We start from the raw sequence: 19,849 nt of genomic DNA on the forward strand, positions 1-19,849 counted from the left end.
CTACTACATTGTGTCTATGTTGATGACTTGGATATATACAATCTAAATGCTACTGACCCTACTCTCATAGGACTCCATGCTCTACCTAATGATGGTGGCATTCAGCTCGAGCCACTCCAGGGTGCGGCCGCCATAGTTCACCCAGCTCGACAGCAGGCGGTTGAACATCTCCGGCTCCTGAATCTGAGGAGCGTGTCCAAGATACGGGAACGACACAAGGGTAGCGTCAGGAATCGCCGCCTGCGCCTGGCGTCCCAACACAGCATAGTTACCGAGCTTCGCCTGTACATCGGGGGGCGACCACACCTTGCCAATAGCAGTGTTATCCTTCTCGCCAATCACCAACAACGTCTTGGGCTTGATCTTCTTGTAGTCGTGAATGGTCGGCTGCCCCAGCACCATCTCAACCACATGAGCCTGATCCGCCCAGAACTTCTCCTTCTGGTCGCCCTCATACACCTTGGTCAGCATCACCACCCACTTGTCAAAGTCCTCCGTCCACTCGGCGCCCGGGTAGTACGTCGCCTGCTCGTATCCCCTCAGCGAAGCATACGTCGTCGCCTCCTCATCCCCCGTCAACAGATCAAACGAGCGATCAGGCACGCCCAGCTGCTTCCAGTCCTCCAAGCCGATCGGACTGACCAGCATCAACGACTTGGTAAACTCCGGGTACGTCAGCGCATAGCGCGACGCGAGCATGCCGCCGAGGGAGTGCCCGACGACGATAGGCGGCTTGGTGACACCCAGCGCCTTGAGCAGGTTGCGCGTGTTGGTCGCCAAGGACGTCAGGTTAAAGCTGTACTGCGTCGGCTTGGTCGACTTGCAGAAGCCCAGCTGCTCGGGCAGGATGACGCGGTACCCGGCCTTTTGCAAAGGCGTCGCGGCCGCGTACCAGGTGGGACCGCAAAAGTTCTTGCCGTGCAGGAGGAGGACGGTCTGTGGTTCTTTGCTGCCGCCGCCGCTACGAGGGTTGTAGTTGGGCGGGAGGAGGTCCATGAAGGCCATCTCGAGAACCTCCTGCTGCGAGCCCCCCTTGACGGCGGTCGAGGTCAGGTTGTAGAGCCATAGCGTCGAGGGGTAGGTGTAGTTGAAGCCGTTGACGTTTTGCGGACGCTTGGCTGGGTAGATGTCTTTGCTTCTGCTGAGGGCGAGGGTGGCGGCCGCCGAGTCATCGGCGGCAGAGGCATCAGCAGCGGGGGCAGCGAGGGCTGAGGTGTCCTCGACGATGGCCGTCGACGCGGGGGCGGCTGAGATGAGCGGCAGAGCAACGCCGGCAAAAAGAAAGGTAAGGAGTTTCATATTGATGGTTGCGGCGTCTGGGTCGTCTGTGTGTGATGGTGGGTGCAGCGGCTATGATGTGATAGCAAGCCGAGCCAGCTGAAGATCTCCTATGGCTTGGGGGACCATCACTCTACATTGGATCCGGGCTGTATATAAGGTCGCAATCGGATATTCGGCCCCGGGCCTTTCTTCACACTCACCCAAGGAGCGGTATGGCCGACCAAAGAAGGAGATGCGCGTCTTTTGGTGAAGATCGCGAGATTTGTGCTACAAGATGTTACATTGTAATTAGAAGTCTTGGGGATGGCGGGTTCCACCAACCGACCGACGGCTCGGACGGGAAAGCTAGAATCTTCATGATTCAAGCCGCGTCAGTTGCGGAAGATTACATGTTAGGGCTGGGCACGTTCGCCATGACACCCATTTACGTACGCCCGCGCACAAAATGGTAGTGATGGGTATTGGCACAGACGAAAAGGGAATGCCAATCCTCGGCTGTGGCAGAGTGGGTGGGAGGGTTCGGTCGAGATACCATAACCCGCGGTCATCGAGATGGTCAGGGGCAAGATAGGACGGCTTCGATATAACGGTGACTAAGGACTATATGGGTAGGTAACATTCCATCAACTCCCGGGGCATGAAAACGTAATTAACCCGACCATTCAAACAGCCCATTTTGACCATGTCTGCGGCAATTGTCTTCTTGGAAGCAGAAGAGCAATTTTAGAAGGAGGGAAGAAGGGGGGATTTGTACTTTTTCACCTTCCCAACATGTCGATGTCTGCAGCTGGTGTGGGTGGCTCCGGGTGCGGCGGGTGGGTATCCGGAGCCAACACGATAATCGTGGAATTGCCCGCACAGGTACATTACCAAAGATTACGTACCTGCATTTCAGCCCATTTTTCATGTGATGATGCGATTGTGAAGGTATCGACACAAAACCACACAATGACACAAGCTTTTGGGCCGCGCCGACAAGCCACCCGAAAAGGTTCCGTCCCACCCCGGCTCTGTCGGTTTAGCCTACCGGATCGGCCATCGCACCTACTTGTCGGGTAATCTAGACAGTGCGGCGACGCAGGAGGCAGGGCATTTGCTGCACCAGAGTAGCATCAAATCTCTTCTGGGAAGCACTGTGGGAATGTCCTGTCTTCTAAGCGAGTTCTTCTAAGCGACCACGACAAGACCTTTGTTTTTTTTTGTCAGGAAGACACCTCCGACGGCCAGTCACAGTCCGTCAGCCTCTCCCCCCCACGACCTTTCACTACCCTTCATGGCTGGACAATGTCTCGCAGCTTCAAAGACATGCGCATCAACTTGACTTTGCACTACACACCGCATCAACCGCGCCACATCATACCTAGTTATCTACCACATGATACCACACTACCAGCCATTGGACTTCTTAACAATGTAGGAGATATAGGAGCAAGTGAAAAAGTCTGCTTTCGACTATGGTACAGTTGCTTTCTTTTTCCATGCTGGATCAGGAATCAGGATAGGTATTTACCGTCATGGACCACTCACCCACACCTGGCTGGTCTTGACTCTTGACAGTCTTGATCGCCTTCTCGCCAGGAATAATATCATGGGTGTTCTCCATTCTGCACGCCAATCTTCCTAAGACCTCACGCCGCCTTTCTCCACGAGTCAAGCCCGGCGGGCCGCGCTGTCAAAAGATGATCAGGGTCCCGGGGAACAAGCCCGGCGACAATAGGGCGCACTCCATCGAAACTCCGGCGATCGTCCTCTTAATTGCTACTTTCTTTCTGGTTGGTGTGAGGATATGGGCCCGGTTCAAGCAAGCGTCATGGAAGGGTTTGGGATGGGATGACTACACAATTCTGCTATCATGGGTTCGTTGTTCTTAGCTCTGGACTGGAGAATAGATCGATGGGTGGGCTAGTTTGGTCTGACACCATCAACAGGTCTTTGCTACTGTGGTATCAGCACTCATGATGGCCTCATGTGCCTATGGCTTCGGTCAGCATATCCGCAACCTCTCGAAGGAGAATAAGCTCATGACTTTGAAGGTATGAAGTCCCCAGTTTGGCACCAAAAGCCCTCTCACTAACACAGTCCTGCAAACACCCAGCTGTTCTACGTAGCCCAAGCCTTCTACAAAATCACCATCAACCTAACCAAAACCTCCATCCTGCTCCTCTACCTGCGCATCTTCGTCCAGCGGTGGTTCCGCATAGCATGCTACATCCTCATGGGCATCATCATCGCCTACATGATCGCCACCTTCGGCGCCTCCGTCTGGCAATGCACGCCCGTCCCTCGCGCCTGGGACAAATCCATCCCTGGAACCTGCGTCGACATCACGGTCAACTGGTACGCCAACGCCGGCTTCAGCATCAGCACCGACATCCTCATCCTGGCGCTGCCCATGTACCCGATCTTCATGTCACACCTCCGCAAGACGCAGAAGGTGGCGGTGGTGCTCGTGTTCGCTCTTGGTTTCTTCACGACGATTACTAGTATTCTAAGGATGCAGACGTTGACTTTTTCGACTAAGACGCCTGATACGACATGTATGTCCCTTGTCCCTCCTTTTCCAGTTCCCAGCCCTCACCCTCCCCTCCCCTCCCCTCCCTCCCTCCCGGCAAACTATCTAACACCTCCACAAAGACGACCTCGACTCCTCAATCTGGACCATCATCGAGCAAAACATGGCCATCATCTGCGCCTGCCTGCCCGTCTGCCGCCTCCCGCTCTCCTACCTCTTCCCCAAATACTTCGCCAGCTCCCGGCGCGAGCAACGCACCGGTCCCGATGGGGACATTGGCCACCGGGAGATATCTTCCCAATCCGAGCTGCGAAGCTGGCAAGGTCCGCATCAGCACGACGTCGCCATCGAAGCCGGCGTTGGTCCCGGACCGCATCAGGGCGACTTTGAGATGGACAGGAAATACAACTCCACCATTTTTGCTTCTGGACGTCGCCCGTCAGCGTCGGGGTCTGTTTCTTCTGATGGTGTGGAGGGAAAGACGTCGACGGATGTGGGCGGCGTGACTGTTTATCAACGGGACAGGGTTTCTACAGAGGATGATAAGATGATGATGCAAATTGGGGATGCGAACAGCGAGGATACCATTTTCCATGTGTCGTCTGTGTCGGCGACGAGGTCGAGGTCAAATTCGAGGATGGGGATGGGGATGGGGAACAGGGACAGGGATAGAGATAGAGATAGATCATGGGAGAGGGGGATGCAGCCGGCGGGCGGCGGCGGGATTCAGATGACTACGCAGTTTAGTATTACTTATGATGATGAGCGGTAGAGGTAGAGGGCAGTGTTAGCAGGTGTAATGATGGGCCGGCGTGCGACCGGGATGGTTGGACCGGATGGATTAATGGATTTGCTTTTCATGGTTCTTTGACGCGTCTATGCTTGCGTGGATTTTCCGTGTGACGTCCTGGAAGGGATAATCAATCGATGAATAATGGAGCAAAATTAATCTGGCATTTCTATTGCTGACATGCAGCTGAGAAAGCGTGAGTGTTGGGAGGGGGGCTGACCTCTCCTCGGCTCCACTCCGGCGCCGTTCGGTGGGGCCGGGACCGGGACGTGCCGCCTGTTCGTCCCGCAATTCGATCCCGCTGTGTGGAGAACGGAGTGTAAATTGTATCCTGGTGACATAGGAAGAAATCGTGCATTCTTGGTTATATAAAATAAAACCTTCCGCTATGCTAAGTACAAATCAATGCTATTTTCCAGGACCTTGCCCATCCATGTATCCATCCAACTCCTTGTGGTTCGTGTTCTTCCGAGTATATTTCTGTTGTCGTTTCCTTTCTTGCCTCTGTGATCACCCAACTGAACGCTCAGTAGCCTTATGTCATACCCACAGATCATCCTCAACCCTTTCGTCGTACTAATGCACAACAATCACCTCGCCGAGCCATCTTCTCTCCCTTGACATTTTCGAAATGGCCAACCATTCAGCACTTGTTCACCCGCTCTTCACCACCGTCCAGACATGTTCTGAACACATCTCATCCTCATAGTCGAATACCCGTAACTCATACTCTCTGCGAAGCCGCGCCAATTCCTGCATCGGTGTATAGAGAGGTATCTCGGGCTTCGGAAGGTGAGTGCGAGGCACGCCGCAAACAGGTTCCAGACCAGTGTAAGTGAACCGGATGCCGGCCTTTTTCATTTTCCTTTTGACCCTTTCCAACCATTCCCACGGATTAAAACTCGCGTACAGGGGAATCCATTCCCAATTGAACCCTTCCGGTAGATCTGAGGCGGGCATGGGAAGAGCGAAAGGCCTGGTGCAGTAGTTGACGTGGATTTGACAGAGCGGAGCCCTCTGTTTCTTCGCGCGTCGGGCGAGAGTGATGAGGAATGCATAAAGGTCCCTGTCGAGGGGACATGCTCGGTTGCAGATTGGCCAGCGCTCTGGGTCCCGGGGAAAGCAAGGGCAGTGTCGCAGAGAGAACTCGCAGCCGACATCCAAGGTGATGCGATACAGACTCGGAGCGAGAAGTCGGTCTACTTCTTGATGTAGCTCCTCCAATGTGCTGGGAGTTATGCTGAATAATGTGCTGGGGGTTTGGCTGAATATCCTCCGTCCGCAGAAATCCCCGTGGCCGGTAAAGATTGACGCAATGTGGAGGTGCTGCAGACATTGATAGTCCCGAAAATCTGGTATGACGCTGTGGTTCAGGTCGAAATGGACCCCGGGAGGTAAGCCAAACCCAGGCGTATACGCCATTGCATAGGCAGATGGTGTCAACGCTAGCCCTATTCGCAAGCTCTTCAGCGTGGTCTGATGAGGTTCGAGCATGGTATGTAACCTGTCAAGGATAGGACCAGTAATAGGACTATCCATGTCGCTTATGTGGACGTTATTCAAGAATAATGACTGAAAACTAAACCGCAGTGTGAAAGCAAAATGCTCAAGTTTGCGTGGCCATTGGATGAGAGACTCAAGGGTTTGGAAAGATCGCCCGTAGTCGTTCAGGATGAGTGTTGTGAATTGTGCCCTGTGTTTTGGACTCTGTGGCTTGTTAGTAGGGAGTAGTGACAATGGAAGACACAAAGGCCCGAACCCGGGGGTGTGGACTTGCCTGCAGCACCTCATCTGCAAATGAGCTCCCAGGTACGGCATCAAGTCCACGTTGTCCAAATGGAGAACGCATGTGGGAGAGACACATAACATTCAGTTCTTTGAACTGGACAATAGATCCAACCAGATCATTCCAGACTGGTTGGCAGAGCCATTCGCGGACAAAAGCAAGTCTCAAGCTTTTCACCCGTGGGTGATAGGTAACAGCATGTTGAAAGAATTTCAGTTGCCATTGAACCAAATCATCGGATCTCCAATCGACACTGGACAGATCGAACAGGCCGGACGGCGAGGCCAACGTATAATCCAAAGAGCGAACATTGGTGAGCGTGGCTAGCGTATCCTCAGAGTACAATTTTGAAACCACCACCGTCTGGGACGGACTTTTGACGTCAATGGTTAGTCACTCATCTGAACAAGCGCTCTTCCCAGTAGGATTCAACTTACGTTACAGGTATTCTCGGGTCGATGCTTAGTGCTCTGCATCTCTCTGCTATCTTGGGCCGAGATCGACACGTGACTGTGATTTGCGACTGTTCAATGCCCTGTGCTGATAGGTTGGTGATGATATGAAAGTGCTCTTGTGAAAGCGAGGAGTAGATTGATCCATTTTCCCTTCTGGGTAACAGAATGTAATATTCTGGGAATGATGGGTACGTTTCCCGTGCAGGGAGAGCAGGGCTAATCAAGCTTACACAATCGTAAGCCAATGGTGACGCGATACGAAGAAAGGTTCGGCAAGTTAGCAACACTCGAAGATAATTGACATAATCCAATCGCAAGTGGAAATCCGAGTAAGTGCCAAAGTCGATGGGCACGGCGTCTTTGTTCTTCACAGAAGGGTGAGTCCAAGTGCGGCATTCCCCGAGAATAGCTTCTAGAAGTTCTTCCGGAAGATCAAAGATTGTGAGTGTCGCCATGATGATGAATAGTTGAAGTGTCTCGGGAGGATAGCTAGAGTTCGTGGGTGTCAAAGGAAAAAGAAATCAAGCTTCTGGCATGGGGACCCGTTCAGTTTTGTAGGACTGGTGGCTGGGGGAAGTCCGCCTTTGCTTCAAGCGGGCCTTCACAGTCCTTGCAGTCATCCTCGGTATTAACTTAAGGCCACCAAAAGTAGGGAAGCCCTGCTACACAATGCTTTGCATTAGCACAAGCAGGTTAGATGTGGAAATAATTCCAAAAGATGCATACCAAAACTTGGTGCTTATGCGAAGAGATGATAAGAGCATGCAGATAGATGTTGGATGTATTAAGATAAGCAAAGAAGACACCTACCCGTGCATTATGGTGAGGCCCGGCGGTTCTCGCAACACCCACTCTCTTGCAATGGGTGTTGCGAGGAAAAGGCTCACCACCACTCACGGGTATCCTCACTGGATCCCCAAAACCAACTCAACTTCATGGCGTGGCTTACCTAGGACAATAAGTTCCTTCACTCATGATAATCCGCCAGTATGATCTTTCCGGTGTAATCCTGAAAAGCCACCGAGTAACTCTTCTTGAGACGAGCAAAGGCTCCAAGCGGGGACCCGGCCATTACGCTCCCTGAACCCGCAACAACCTTTTCACTCCAGCTCCGCCCCGAACCATCCCTATTAGATCCCACAACCAGCGAGTTGTCGGAGCCTATCCACAAGACGTCCATAGAATCATCGCTTACTGCCACCACTGTCAAACCGCTATCCACTCGCCCCGGGTGATCGCTCACCCTTCTTTCCTCCCATTTCTGGTCACGCAGATGTACACTATTAGTCTGTAACCTGTATCTCCCATGTACGTTGCCCTCTCGATCCATGTAGAACACCCAAATGGTGTCCTTTATCAAGTTCGCAGCATAAATTCGAGTGTGGATGGCAGCGGTGTGGGGATTACCATAGGCGTTCATGGCAGAGGCGATCCAAGACCGTCCGTCGTCAGACTTAAATTCCCACGTTGTCAGAACCCCATCGGGGCTGACCCAGAAAACAAACATCCACCGGCCGTCTGCTGTCGATGCGGCTGTAATGTTGCTTTCCGGGTGTGCGCTTTTGCTAGGTGCAAGCTCGTATTGGTGCCATCCCGTTGGGTCTGATTCGTAGTAGTACCAGCCCTTGACAGCACCGTCAGGAGTAATGTACCACATCTCCTGGTGACCCTTCATTCGAGTAACGGCGGCAATTCCACCCTTCGTAGATGCACTGCCAGGCCCGGCAATTGTATCGCGTTTCCATCCTTGTAGTGTAGTGTAGTTATGATATGAACAATGGACAGCACCATTGGAGTGGATCCAGAAGATATCGGTCTGCTCGTCGTTACGGCGAACGGCAGCAATGGCTCCTAGAGCAGCACGGTCCTCGCTCGCCTCTATCAGAGAGTACGTACGAGCCCAGCCGTTCCCACCCTCGTAGTATGTTCGTGAGGCAACTTGTCCCTGAGGCGTAATCCAAAAGGTATCAAAAGTGCTGGGGTTAGGGATCGCGGTGGCAATGACACTGTTTGCGGTGATTGAGGCCTTGTCCTGACCAGATCTGCCTATGTCGCTTATGTGCCATTCTTTCCCGATGACTTCGACTTCTGAACCGAGAATGGGCCCAGCTTGATCAATGGTACGGATAACCCAAAAGTCATCAGTTGCCTGAAAGTCGCTAACCCAGTGATAAGGCATCCAGAAGTAAGGATGGTCACCTTTGCCCCACGAATTCTTGCAAAGAATACGCTGCTTGTCGTCATCCCAGGCAACGGCCAAGACAGCATGAGCTTCCTCGATGTTATTCGGTTGGGGTTGATGGGGCTTGCTGAGTGGCTTGATGGTCGCAAATCCCTTGTTCTCTGGGTTGTCTGGCTTTGCGGATGGGGAGGCATCGGTCTCAAAGGTGGCCCAGTAGTAGTAGAACCCAAAGATGACGGGATAGCCCTCATGGAGGCACTGTTTAAGATGAGTCAAGGTCATCAGGCCAACAGCTGTCTTCTGGGCATCGGTGAACATGCCCTCGGTTGCCTCGGTGTGATCTGGGTCCAACCGGCAATACTCCATGGGCCACCCGTGGGTGCGCTTGGCGTCAATGTAGGCAGCGTCGACGGGCCTGTCATTGCGACCGAGTACTGTTCCACCCTGGTATCTCCAAGGATCAAAGGCTTCCGAGGCAACGCCCAGGTAGCTGACAGCTCTCATGGCTTCCCGTATGTTTGTGCCCTTGTCCTCCACTCTTTGGGGCCACTGTCTCATGCGGCCTTGTTTGTCCATAGCTTGGATGGCGCGGGTGTTGTAGTATATGAAGTGGCGCGAAGGGTCCAGGGACAGTCTACCTGGGCTCTTTTTGCCATCGTACCAAAGAGCGGCAGCGGTGGCATTTGCCACACAGGAATTGGTGTCCAGTTGGTCGTAGACAGGAGAACCGGGGTAGATCTTGGTAAGGTCGACGGTTCTGAGCTTGTTGGTATCCCAACCTTTCCCGCCATAGTAGTAAGGCTTGTCGTTGGGGTTGAAATTGTCGGGCAGATATCCAGTATTGCGGGAGCTGGTGGTCATGTTGAAGAGCTTCAAAGGGTGCAGTGTTGAGAGATGATGTAGCGGTTCGCGTGTGCGGTGATGGTGATAAAATTCTGTGCAGGCTGAGTGAGCTTTGGTAAATCGAGAAGGTAAGTGGTGATTCTTATAGGGATGCGGTCACCAACCATTCTTCTCAATGAACCATCTCTCTTACCACCGAAGGCCGTCATTGTCCATGAAAGAGGAAGGCATTGTGAATGATATCTCCCAAAGCAGTCTTTCAGCTGTGTGAAGCTATTGATTATTGAAGTCCATGGCGGCTCCGCTAGTGAAATTATTGGTTTCGTGCATTCAGAGGTCAACAGAGGCACAGCTGAATAGCATCACAAGGTGTCGTTGAGCATTGGGTTGGGTGGTAACGGCGGCCATCCTGACATCTAGAAACCACTTAGTGAACGGTATAGCCGAATGTGGTTGTGGTTGTCTTGGGCTTATGGTCAAGCCGTCGCCGTGATTGGTCGATCTGTTGAGCAGCAAGCGATCTAGATTGGTTCGACGAGGAGGTGTGGCTGGCGGGATGTTGTGCAGCTGATGTTGTATGGGGCCACATTGGGTTGGTTTGGTGTGGTGATGGAGGCATTCAATGAATGGGCAAACGAAGTAACGAACTGAGTGCCCCTGTGTTGTTGATGGCGGCTGAAGGTGCAGGTGCTTGCAGGAATGGAACAGAATTGTCTCCACGGCACTACAGATCGCATCCAGCAAGTCTCCCGTTAGCTTTCGTAGAAGGAGGGGTGTTGACGCTCTTACCAATCTTAGATTCCGTTCCTCCTCAGCAGAAGTATCATGTATGAAGTGCAGGAACGACTCACATCAAGATTGAATTCGGTAGCAAGCTTGGAAGAGCAGGCAGGCTTGGACTGCAGCGTACCAATTTCAAGGCACCGGCACCGGCAAGCACCCAGATCAAAGTCCAGCGGGGTCGCAACAGAACCTTGGACCACCTGGCACATAAGGTTCCAGCCCATGCACGCCAACAACTCTCGTACCCGTCTGCCTTGTGCGTGGCCAAGCGGGATGGTGTGCGGGAGCCAGAAAACATTGCTCAGATACGTGGTACTGGTGGTACAGTTTTCGTAGGCCGCAGCTTGGCTCGGGGTTCGACCCCGACCATGGGCGGCTGAGCTTTTTGACTTTTGTTTTTTGCGAACCTCGAAGACGGAAAGAGAGAAAGAAAAGTCGGGGGCACAATAATGAGAAAGGTTCCTGCCTTGGGATATCTAGTCTGAAAACGTGAAGGAGTGACCCAAGACATTTGCAGTAATTCTTTAGGAGCAGGGACGTTGGTTGTCTGGATGAGGGCCTCAACGAACATGGCAGGAACTACCTGGTCTTGGCTTTGTCTCTTTCTTCGCCGGAAGGAATGGGCAATAAATTTCGACACTTGTTTTGGTGTTCTCATCGTTCATATTTACCTTTCACACCAGCAGGATTCGATTTACACCACAAATGCCAGTCGTCATGCAAACAAAGCTGTCAAACCAACATCTGCGCATCTGAAGAAAAGGACTGGGCACATTCTCTCCATCCTCACTCCATCCGCTGTTAAAGTCTCCGTCGATTCCCACAGCCTAGTTGTATCCAAACTCGATATACCGTACTCGGTCACACTCCTTCCCTCTCCTTCCCCCTGCCGGCCCCCGAAACCCACGCCCTATCCCTATACCGATCTCTCATCCTGTCCATGTCCTCCGTTGTCACTTTCAGATTTTTCGAATGACGCTTCAACGCGCCTCTGGCTTCTTCGGCACTCATCACCTCCAATATCTGCCAAATGTCTTCGTGTCGTACGTCACCCCTAGTGGACAACGCCCATGCGGATCTCTCATCGTAATGATCGATTCGGGCGTCCAACTTTGTGATATCTACTCCGGGGCCCATAGTGTTCAAGAGGAAGCCCTCCATGTCCGTAGCCTCAAGGTTTAGCCAGCTTAACGGGCATTCACCGATCCACCTCGTGCTTCCTCGAACATAGTCTGACGGGTGACAGCGTTTGGCGGTAAGTGAGAATCTGGATTCGGGGTTGGACGATCGGACAAAGCAGTAGCTCAACTGGAGTCTCATCGACGGAATCATTTCGCTCGACCCGTTTGGCTGGAGTCTCTCTTCGACCGCATTGTGTCTCTCCTGTACAAGAAGCAGGGTCCAATTGTCGTGGTCTATATCGCGGAGCTTAGAATAGTAACGCGGATGTGGCTCACTCTCGCTTTGACAGTATCTCTCGGGGTGGACTCGGAAGGCGGAAGTTGTGCGGGCGATGGAGTAGGCCTCTGCGGGGAGAGGGCTAATTTGAACTTGAGGGCGTTCATGGTCTTGGTCAAAGGTTGAGGAGGCTCGAGACAGACATATGCAAAGTCGGAGACCGTCTCCCCATGGTGGCCCGAGCTTGTCGTCGTCGGGGGTCCAATGGGTTTGGTAGATGAAATCAAGTAGGCCGTTGACAACCTTGACGGGAGTCAGAAAAGCATCTCCGAGATAGTAGGACTGGAAGGTATTCGAGCTAATGCCAGTGATACCCTCAGGAGAGTATTCCCAGTTGTGGAGAATAAACTGTAACACGGGGGACCGTCGAGCTACTGAGAGACTGCTGGGTTGGGGAAGCCAGAATCTCTCGTGCAGACTCGAGCTATACGCCCCGGTGAGCAACATCTTCCCTGTTGGACGGCGTTCGTTTTCCGCCAGGTACTCAAAGAGCTGACCGGTTTTTCGACAGATCTCTACTGACGCAGCTTGCTCGGGTAGTGTCATGATGTAAACATCACAAAAACGAACGACCTTGGGGGAGCATATAGCTTCCGCAAGTGCCTTGGGCTCCTCCTTCTCCCAGTCAGGACAAAGAGTCAGGACCCGATCACTTGCAAGTGGGATACCGCCGGCTCGGGGGTCATATTCGAGCACCAGCTGCACAACACGTGCTGTAAGACCAGCGAAGCAGGCCCAGTCCAGAAAGATTTCGTCACGGTATGCCCATCTCAGAAGCTGAACGGCGTCGTTCCATGCCACCACTTTACCCTTTTGCTTCTTCATTTCAAGTCTGATATGCAAACGAGTTGCTGCACGTTGGCCCATAGGTTGAGGTGCTTCGTACCTTACCAGTTCCCCCCAAGTCACCTGGGCCATGGTTACTACCATAGGATCCATCGCCCACTCTTCACGTCGTCGGGCATAAGTGAGCCTGTCCGGGGGCAGGGTGACCGGTCGTTGCGAGGGATCAGGATTCCAAATTACCCCTGGCCAAGTCTCTGTACACAAATGTGAGCACGGTGATGGTCAGAAGCGTTTCATTATATGGTGACTGATAGTGTAATAGGGTTCTACTTACCTTTTAATGCCCCAAGCTCTATCCTCGAAGCAGATGCCACTTCGCGCTTTTCCTGTTCAGTGAAGAGCCCCGTATTCATCTCGACAACAGACCATAGAGGCAACGACCACCCGGTCACCAGATGCTCAAGCTTTGTTGATCGTAATGATGGATCCAGGTCAGGTTCCCAGGTCGCAAAGCGATGTCTGATGTCGCTTGGATCAGTGACATCGATAAAAATAACCGACATGCCCACTTCCTTGGGCACTAGTGACTCTGAGCAACCCACGGGACAATTGCCCAGGATCTCGTCCGCAGACAACGGAAAAACACTCTCTCCAAAATGCGCGTCCTCCATGAGCGATGCCGAGCCAACGCACAAGCATGTGTGTATAAAAGGGAAGCACGGCTCTTCTGACGGCGGCGGGCTGTGCGGAGGACCACGGCGGGCATAGATGTCTGAACCAAGCTCTAATTCAAGAACCAGGGGGATACGGTTCGACGCGTCCGAGAAAATTCTTCGCAGAAGCAAGACAACGGACTCTTTCGTCGTGTTCTCGTATGGGCTTGGGCAACAGACACCTCCCAGACATCGGTAGTGGCCAGCAAGGCGGGCAATAGCGTAGACATGGTAGGGAGGCAGAGGAGGATCCTTGAGATGGACTTGAGGCACGGGAGGATCGGCCATAGTTTATGTTAGCTGAGATTCAAAGGCGGGGGAACTGTTAGAACACTACTGAGTTGGTTAGTAGACTGGAGTAAGGGATCTGGGTGAACAGATTCGGAAATCAAGATGGTTCCTACCTACCTGCCTCATTTGCTCCTAGATCGAATGCTGTCGTAGCTATATAATGCTATCAATACATAGTGACCGTTTCCTCTCATGTGATTGCTTCCGTTTACTGCTTATACTTCACACAAGCATGACAACCCAGATTGCCCCCCTCACGTATTCGATTCCAAAACCAACGCATTCGACCATCTCAGTGATGTACTTCCTGAAAGTCGTTTCCAATTCGATAAGATCCCAAACCCCCTCTGACGGCTCACACCGCCGCACATCTCCCCAAGAGAGCCCAAGGCAAAGTTAGGCAACTATTGCAGCTCCTTGAGGATGCTCTTCCCAAGCAGCACCTTCTGCGCCGACTCTTCCGCCTTGTTGATAATCTTATCAACATCATTCTTAGCCATCCACTCCGCTTGCTCCTTCTCGTCCAAGCTGTTTGTTTGTTTGCCCACTGTTAGCTAGCAGTCCGTCACCACGAACAAAGTTAGTTGCTCAACAGTCAACACAGAGCTGAAACTTACATAACAATCTGCGACCCAAAGATAAACAACCTTGAGTACGCAATCAACAACGCCTCATACTCCTCAACCGCCTGCCTATCAACCTCCTCCTTCTTTCCCTTCTGCTCCTTCCCCTGCCCCTGCCCCTTCTCCTGCCAATTCGTCTCCCCATTCTCCCAATTTTGTTGCCCCGGCTGCAACTGAAGCACACCAGCAGCCAAACCCCCCTCCTCCTTCTCCCTCCCTAGCCACTCCACCTGCCCCCTGACCACCTCCACGCCCTGGTCACACCTCGTCAGCGCCTTATCCAGCGTCCTGGCGAGCACGTCGGCCACGCCTGAAGCGGAAGCGCTGGTCAGACAGTCGCCCAGTGTGTTGGCGTGCTGGTTGAACTGGAGGAGCTTGGCCGAGAGGTTGGTGAGCTTGGTTAGGGAGGGGTTGGAGGGGTAGGGGTTCGAGGGGTCGGGTTTGGGGTCCGTGTTTGTTGGGGGAAGGAGGGTTTTCTCGATTAGTTGGGAGGTGGAACGGGCTTTTTCGGCGAGGGAGGAGGCGGCGGCTGCTAGGGCGAGAGGCTGCGATGTTGATGGTGGTGGTGGTGGTGATGACATTTTGTTTGGTGGCGGGTGGTTTGTGGCCTGTAGGAGGGTGCTGGGTGGGGTAGTCTAGATGTTCTGCTGGAACTAGGCGTGTTGGAGGTTGTCCTGTGTAGGCGGTTAAGATAAGTGGTGGCGTTGAAAGTTAAGTAGATATGTAGGTAAACCGGGATAAAATGATGGTTCAGGTATTTCGTTGTGGTTGAAGTTAAGGTAAAGTTGTCCGGACCCGAGGCGCTGGATAAAGATGATGAGTGGATGTCCAAGGGAAATGCAGTGGTGAGTGGAAAAACGGGCTGCAATGGAACCTTTCACAAGCCTTTTGTCAGCCCACGCGCCTTACGTGCAGCGTGGGGCACAAGCGCTGAGAAAGTGCGGGGTTCCCTGTTAACGCCGGCAGTCACCGACGGACCGTGGGGGTTGGGTGGGTTCGGGTTCGGGGGTGACGAATTGCGCTGTGATGGAATGGTAGTTTTGGTGCATCCCGGATCTTAAGAGTGAGAAGGTGAGAGGCAGAAGATATCGTAATCAAGAGGCCTTAACAAGACGGGGGTCGTGTGGGAAGAAAGTGTTTTGTTTCTTTTGTCGACAAATTCGTTGTGCGAAGAGGACATGTGTGTCATGCTAAAACAGACCGTAAACCCTAACCCTCTTTTGCGGCACCTCATGTGAGCTGGGCTCGCTAGGGCATCCTGGCCGACTCCAAGAAATTGATTTGGGGGCATGCGCAACTGCGTTACGAAGTCACAAATTTTGGAGGCCCCAAATCAGGAAATGCATTGACTGGATGAACACCTGTCTTGTGGAAAGATGCAGTTGCACCCATCTGCATTCGAATTTGGAACCTTGATTCCTCAACTTTTTACGGATTCCAATTTTGTTGTTGCCCGCCAATGCTCCCAACAGAATTCGGTTCCTTTCATGGTGTAAAATTGCAGGTGTAAGTGAATAAGTCTTGGCATGTTTTGATACAAAATCTGGCCCCCTGAATGGTGAATTCTGCACCGTTGGGACACTGAGGACACTCTTCGATATTTCACCACACAAATCACATGCAAGTATAAAGAAGGCAGTTCTGAAATTTCAAAAGCTTTTCAAATCAAGAATCGTGCAAAGAATATGTGCAAGACTTGTGCAACACACAAACAATCGGTCAACGGGAGACGGCCCGTCAGGCCATGTGGCTGCTGACGTTATGTTGGAGGTTTGTTCCTTCCTTTCCTGTCATGATATTCTGATGTTGCACACACTGCAGAATTCTGAAATTTTCCTTTTTCGTGGGGGTCATTAACTACAGTCAAGGAAAGAGCGAACTTGGAGTTTGCGCGCAGCGAATCGTGGGACTTCAATTTCTTTCTACCGACTACCGAGAGTTGTGTAGTAAGGAATGAACAGCTAGCCAAGCTGGTAAAACACGAATCATCAGATTAAACCCATTCTTCAAAACCATATTCTCCCCCTCCCGTGTGAGCGTCACACTCTTAACTCCCGAAGCAGGTCTCTTGTCGTGACCGTTTCATCATACCAGGATGAACACCCAGCTGCAACTGCTTAGTAGCAGACGGTAGCAGGGATGCCAACGCCAAAGTTGTTGCACCGGTTGCACTGCTGAACGAAGCGCCAGACGTAGCCGGTGGGGTCGGTCTCGTAGATAGCGTTGAAGATCTGACCCTCGGTGGTTCCCGGAGGAGAGATGGCGAGAAGGTGCTCCTTGTCAGAGCCTGACGATATGACATGTTTTTTTTAGCAAAATTTCAGTCAAGATGTGGTATGATTTTAGACTGATAAGGCTTACACTTCAGGTCGTTGATGATACGCCAGCCGCACAGCTGGACGCTGGCGGGGCAGGCAACCTGGCGGGTCTCGACGGTAGCCTCGGTAGGAGCACCCTGAGCGGCGGCGGCGAGGGCCGCGATGGCGACAACGATGGTGTTGAGGGCGAACATTTTGGATGATGGTTTTAGAAAAGTGTAAGGTGAAGTGTGTGGGTTGTTGACTTGAATGTGCTTGTGAAGTGTGTGATGATGAGAGGAAAGATTGTCCAGAGTCGACGACAGTTCCTCGGTCTTTATAGACTTTGGACATCCAGCAATCTTGAAGTTCATGGCTGTCGCTTTGCGCAGTTGAGCGCTTGTTGATACCGAATCTGTCCATATCATGATTCTCATCAAGTTGGCAAAGCCACATACATCACACCGCCGTGATGTTGTTAAGGATATCGACCAACGAACCAACAAGTTCAGGGTGAGCAGCCGACTCCTGTGCCTCCGAGCATCTCTAAAATTTATCACCAGAATCACTCTCACCGGCTTTCAATGTTTCCACATTGGGGCAAATAAGCTGACGCACACAGCCAAGTATCATGATGAGAGACATTATCGCGCATGTGTTGATGTTCGTCTTCTTGAAGTTCTCGTGGTCTCAGGTAGGCTCTCAGCGGCGGTGAGCCAGCACCTCTGCGGAAACTTGGTGGGCGAATTTCGCCCGAGTTACTCTCAAACATGCTTTTCTATCACTCCTCTTCCTCAAAAATTTCCCCTGCCACTGCGTCCTTCCACAAGCCCAAAGTTCTCTTCTTTGAGTCTCATATGCGCTAGGTTCCGTTTGCAGGAGATCTCTCCCCCTTCCCCAGAGACCAGAAAGCTTAACTTCCTTAACTCTTAGACGTGTTTCCAGTTCGTTTCACTTGCCTGGCCTTATCACCCGGCCATGGCAGAACCAAACTTCTTCGACTCTTGGTCCTTGGACCGCAGAGATTTCCGAGGCCTTGGCTCAGCCCTGTTCAAAATTGCCTCCCTGAGCTTGCCACCTGCAGTACCGTAAATTGCTTGACCGAGTATGTAATATCTTGCTCCGCTTTCCTGGCTAGTGACCCATAGTTGGAAGTTTATTGGAAGCTTTCGGTTCCAGGTGTCTGGAACACCGGCTGTGACCTTGCGGCCCGGTAGTTGACCAGTCGGTTTTGGTCATCGTTGACTTGGACCTACCTGGTCTAGGCAACTGGAATGCGAGGGGACATCCAACTTCGGTAGGGTTGGGCTGAGCTGCGAGCCTCAATACCTCAAGTGGGGGTTCATGTTGATGTCACATAGCAGAATGTCAGAAAGTGTTACTGGTAGTTCATGTTGGTCATATGGAGAGAAGAACCCTACATGTCTCTACATAGCTGAAGGTACCTAGAGATGTAAACCATGATTCGCCGCTGTCGGTGTCATTACCGAAGGAGAAGATTGGAGTTGAGGTCGTTCGTTCGGGTACTGTTCCAGAATCCAGTCAGCTTACCACCCATGCTTCCCGCACATCTACATGCCAAGTCCCCAAAGAAGCATTTATGCCGAATTTCTCTCCCCGAGTAGGCCATGACTGCAGTGCCCAGAGGTTACCATCACCACAAGCAACAAAACCCAACCGTTGACATACATCGAAGGGCGTGGGGTGCTGATACTGTCACGCATTCCATAACCAAACTGGAGGCGTATTTACTCTTGCTTGTCACTGTGATGAGAGCTCCTTCCAGCCACTAACCAAGCCAACGCCAACATGTACCGGCAAAGCACAAAGTTTGGTTCGGTGTAATGTACTAACTTGGATTCAATGTGACGAAGTCGTCGCTGAGGACTTGACCGAGAACGACCACGTTACACCAGTTCCCAATAGCCAACAGAACCTGTCTCACTCTCGCCTGTCTCCCTGTCAAACCGACAGCGCCGCTCCTCGTGGCTCATTGCGCCGCAGCGTCGCATGGTGAACCAAGTTACCGGTGTCCGCTGTTGGTCAGGGTCATTGGGGCGAAGAATGATCTGTGGGGGTTATATGTAAGCTCTGTATAAATCAGATTGTGTAAGTGATGTTACACCTCGATTCTTGCATGCATGAAATTCGTCCTCATAGGGAAGGAAGTTTGAGATGGAGTTGAGGTTGATTTACAGGATGAGATGTAAATTACCGTATTGGGAATCCACGCGGCAGATGAAGTTTGAAAGATTAAAGCCCAGATTGTTCTTAACTAAAAACCGAAGCGTCCGTTACACCCCAAACACTGCGGCTCCTCTTGGAGAGAAACGCCCTTCTATTCTATATTTCTTGCGCACGTCTTTGTCGGTGTTAACAGTTTGACAAACCTCCAGGGGCAGCCTGTTGCCCTCAGCACGTTCGGCGGTGAAAATTACAAACTCGGGCCACGGACCAACGGTTGACACAACTCCACAGTTGCGGCTCGCCCGGGGCTTCTGTAAGTGGAACTGACGCATGCCAAGACTTGGGGGTTCCTGTCAGAGGCCAGGGGATCCACTGGCTGTGCACGTGCCTAGTTGGGCTGGGATATGCGGGATTTATTACAGATACCAGAGCTTCAAGTCTGCAAAGCCAGTCTTATATACATACATACAATTAAACCACATTAAACCTATATCGATTATTACTAATAATATTATAATTAAGAGTCTTATTAATTCGACTGTTAAAGTTATCGCTAGTAACGATAACTGATTAAACGATTATTAATAATATTTACGATTAAAATTAATAATGTTACTTTAACGGCCTTAAGGATTAGCCGGCCTAGGAAGATGCCTTTATTTTTATAGCCTAAGACTTAGGTCTCTGGAAGTATATCGATTTAAATAACTACGTTCCTTGGCTAACCGAACTAGTAAAACCCAATATTACCAATTATTAAGGGGAGGTTCCTACTAGAGAAATTAAGGAAGTTAAAAAGGATAAGGAGCTTATCCTATTTATTGCCGCTAAATTTTATAGTTTCTATTATAAGTACGACTAC

At 51.7% G+C, this 19,849-nt stretch overlaps 8 protein-coding genes across 8 annotated transcripts; 2 read left to right on the forward strand and 6 right to left on the reverse strand.

The window, feature by feature from the left end:
* Positions 1 to 7: 7 nt before the first annotated feature.
* B0H65DRAFT_66115 (Alpha/Beta hydrolase protein) lies at positions 8 to 1,396 on the reverse strand. The gene has a single exon (XM_062831238.1). The coding sequence runs from the start codon at positions 1,297 to 1,299 to the stop codon at positions 82 to 84; it is 1,218 nt and encodes a 405-aa protein (XP_062687409.1). The 5' UTR covers positions 1,300 to 1,396; the 3' UTR covers positions 8 to 81.
* Positions 1,397 to 2,656: 1,260 nt separating this feature from the next.
* B0H65DRAFT_66181 (uncharacterized protein) lies at positions 2,657 to 4,747 on the forward strand. Its single transcript, XM_062831239.1, has 5 exons — positions 2,657 to 2,738; positions 2,839 to 3,137; positions 3,210 to 3,314; positions 3,377 to 3,818; positions 3,916 to 4,747. Exons 2-5 carry the CDS (start codon positions 2,961 to 2,963, stop codon positions 4,563 to 4,565), a joined length of 1,374 nt encoding a protein of 457 aa, XP_062687410.1. The 5' UTR covers positions 2,657 to 2,738; positions 2,839 to 2,960; the 3' UTR covers positions 4,566 to 4,747.
* Positions 4,748 to 4,935: 188 nt separating this feature from the next.
* B0H65DRAFT_555330 (uncharacterized protein) lies at positions 4,936 to 7,279 on the reverse strand (the record flags this gene model as incomplete). Its single annotated transcript, XM_062830024.1, has 3 exons — positions 4,936 to 6,290; positions 6,807 to 6,879; positions 7,110 to 7,279. 3 exons carry the CDS (start codon positions 7,277 to 7,279, stop codon positions 5,238 to 5,240), a joined length of 1,296 nt encoding a protein of 431 aa, XP_062687411.1. The 3' UTR covers positions 4,936 to 5,237.
* Positions 7,280 to 7,607: 328 nt separating this feature from the next.
* B0H65DRAFT_486631 (uncharacterized protein) lies at positions 7,608 to 10,331 on the reverse strand. Its single transcript, XM_062827692.1, has 2 exons — positions 10,014 to 10,331; positions 7,608 to 9,941 (listed from the first exon to the last, which is right to left on the reverse strand). The coding sequence occupies exon 2, from the start codon at positions 9,865 to 9,867 to the stop codon at positions 7,792 to 7,794; it is 2,076 nt and encodes a 691-aa protein (XP_062687412.1). The 5' UTR covers positions 9,868 to 9,941; positions 10,014 to 10,331; the 3' UTR covers positions 7,608 to 7,791.
* A 137-nt stretch (positions 10,332 to 10,468) lies between these two features.
* Positions 10,469 to 14,080, reverse strand: B0H65DRAFT_565129 (uncharacterized protein; the record flags this gene model as incomplete). The annotated part of the gene is made up of 4 exons (XM_062830274.1): positions 13,211 to 14,080; positions 11,555 to 13,130; positions 10,760 to 10,832; positions 10,469 to 10,573 (listed from the first exon to the last, which is right to left on the reverse strand). The coding sequence occupies exons 1-4, from the start codon at positions 13,875 to 13,877 to the stop codon at positions 10,469 to 10,471; spliced, it is 2,421 nt and encodes an 806-aa protein (XP_062687413.1). The 5' UTR covers positions 13,878 to 14,080.
* A 204-nt stretch (positions 14,081 to 14,284) lies between these two features.
* B0H65DRAFT_417863 (uncharacterized protein) lies at positions 14,285 to 15,084 on the reverse strand (the record flags this gene model as incomplete). Its single annotated transcript, XM_062824114.1, has 3 exons — positions 14,285 to 14,434; positions 14,503 to 14,625; positions 14,686 to 15,084. 3 exons carry the CDS (start codon positions 15,082 to 15,084, stop codon positions 14,285 to 14,287), a joined length of 672 nt encoding a protein of 223 aa, XP_062687414.1.
* Positions 15,085 to 16,620: 1,536 nt separating this feature from the next.
* Positions 16,621 to 17,015, reverse strand: B0H65DRAFT_545264 (uncharacterized protein; the record flags this gene model as incomplete). The annotated part of the gene is made up of 2 exons (XM_062829363.1): positions 16,621 to 16,790; positions 16,865 to 17,015. 2 exons carry the CDS (start codon positions 17,013 to 17,015, stop codon positions 16,621 to 16,623), a joined length of 321 nt encoding a protein of 106 aa, XP_062687415.1.
* A 416-nt stretch (positions 17,016 to 17,431) lies between these two features.
* Positions 17,432 to 19,247, forward strand: B0H65DRAFT_536579 (uncharacterized protein; the record flags this gene model as incomplete). Its single annotated transcript, XM_062829048.1, has 4 exons — positions 17,432 to 17,494; positions 17,734 to 17,888; positions 18,102 to 18,241; positions 18,675 to 19,247. 4 exons carry the CDS (start codon positions 17,432 to 17,434, stop codon positions 18,815 to 18,817), a joined length of 501 nt encoding a protein of 166 aa, XP_062687416.1. The 3' UTR covers positions 18,818 to 19,247.
* Between the last annotated feature and the right edge of the window lie 602 nt (positions 19,248 to 19,849).

This window comes from Neurospora tetraspora (assembly GCF_033439725.1).
Source record: "Neurospora tetraspora strain CBS 560.94 chromosome Unknown B0H65scaffold_1, whole genome shotgun sequence".
NCBI classification, from domain to species: domain Eukaryota; kingdom Fungi; phylum Ascomycota; class Sordariomycetes; order Sordariales; family Sordariaceae; genus Neurospora; species Neurospora tetraspora.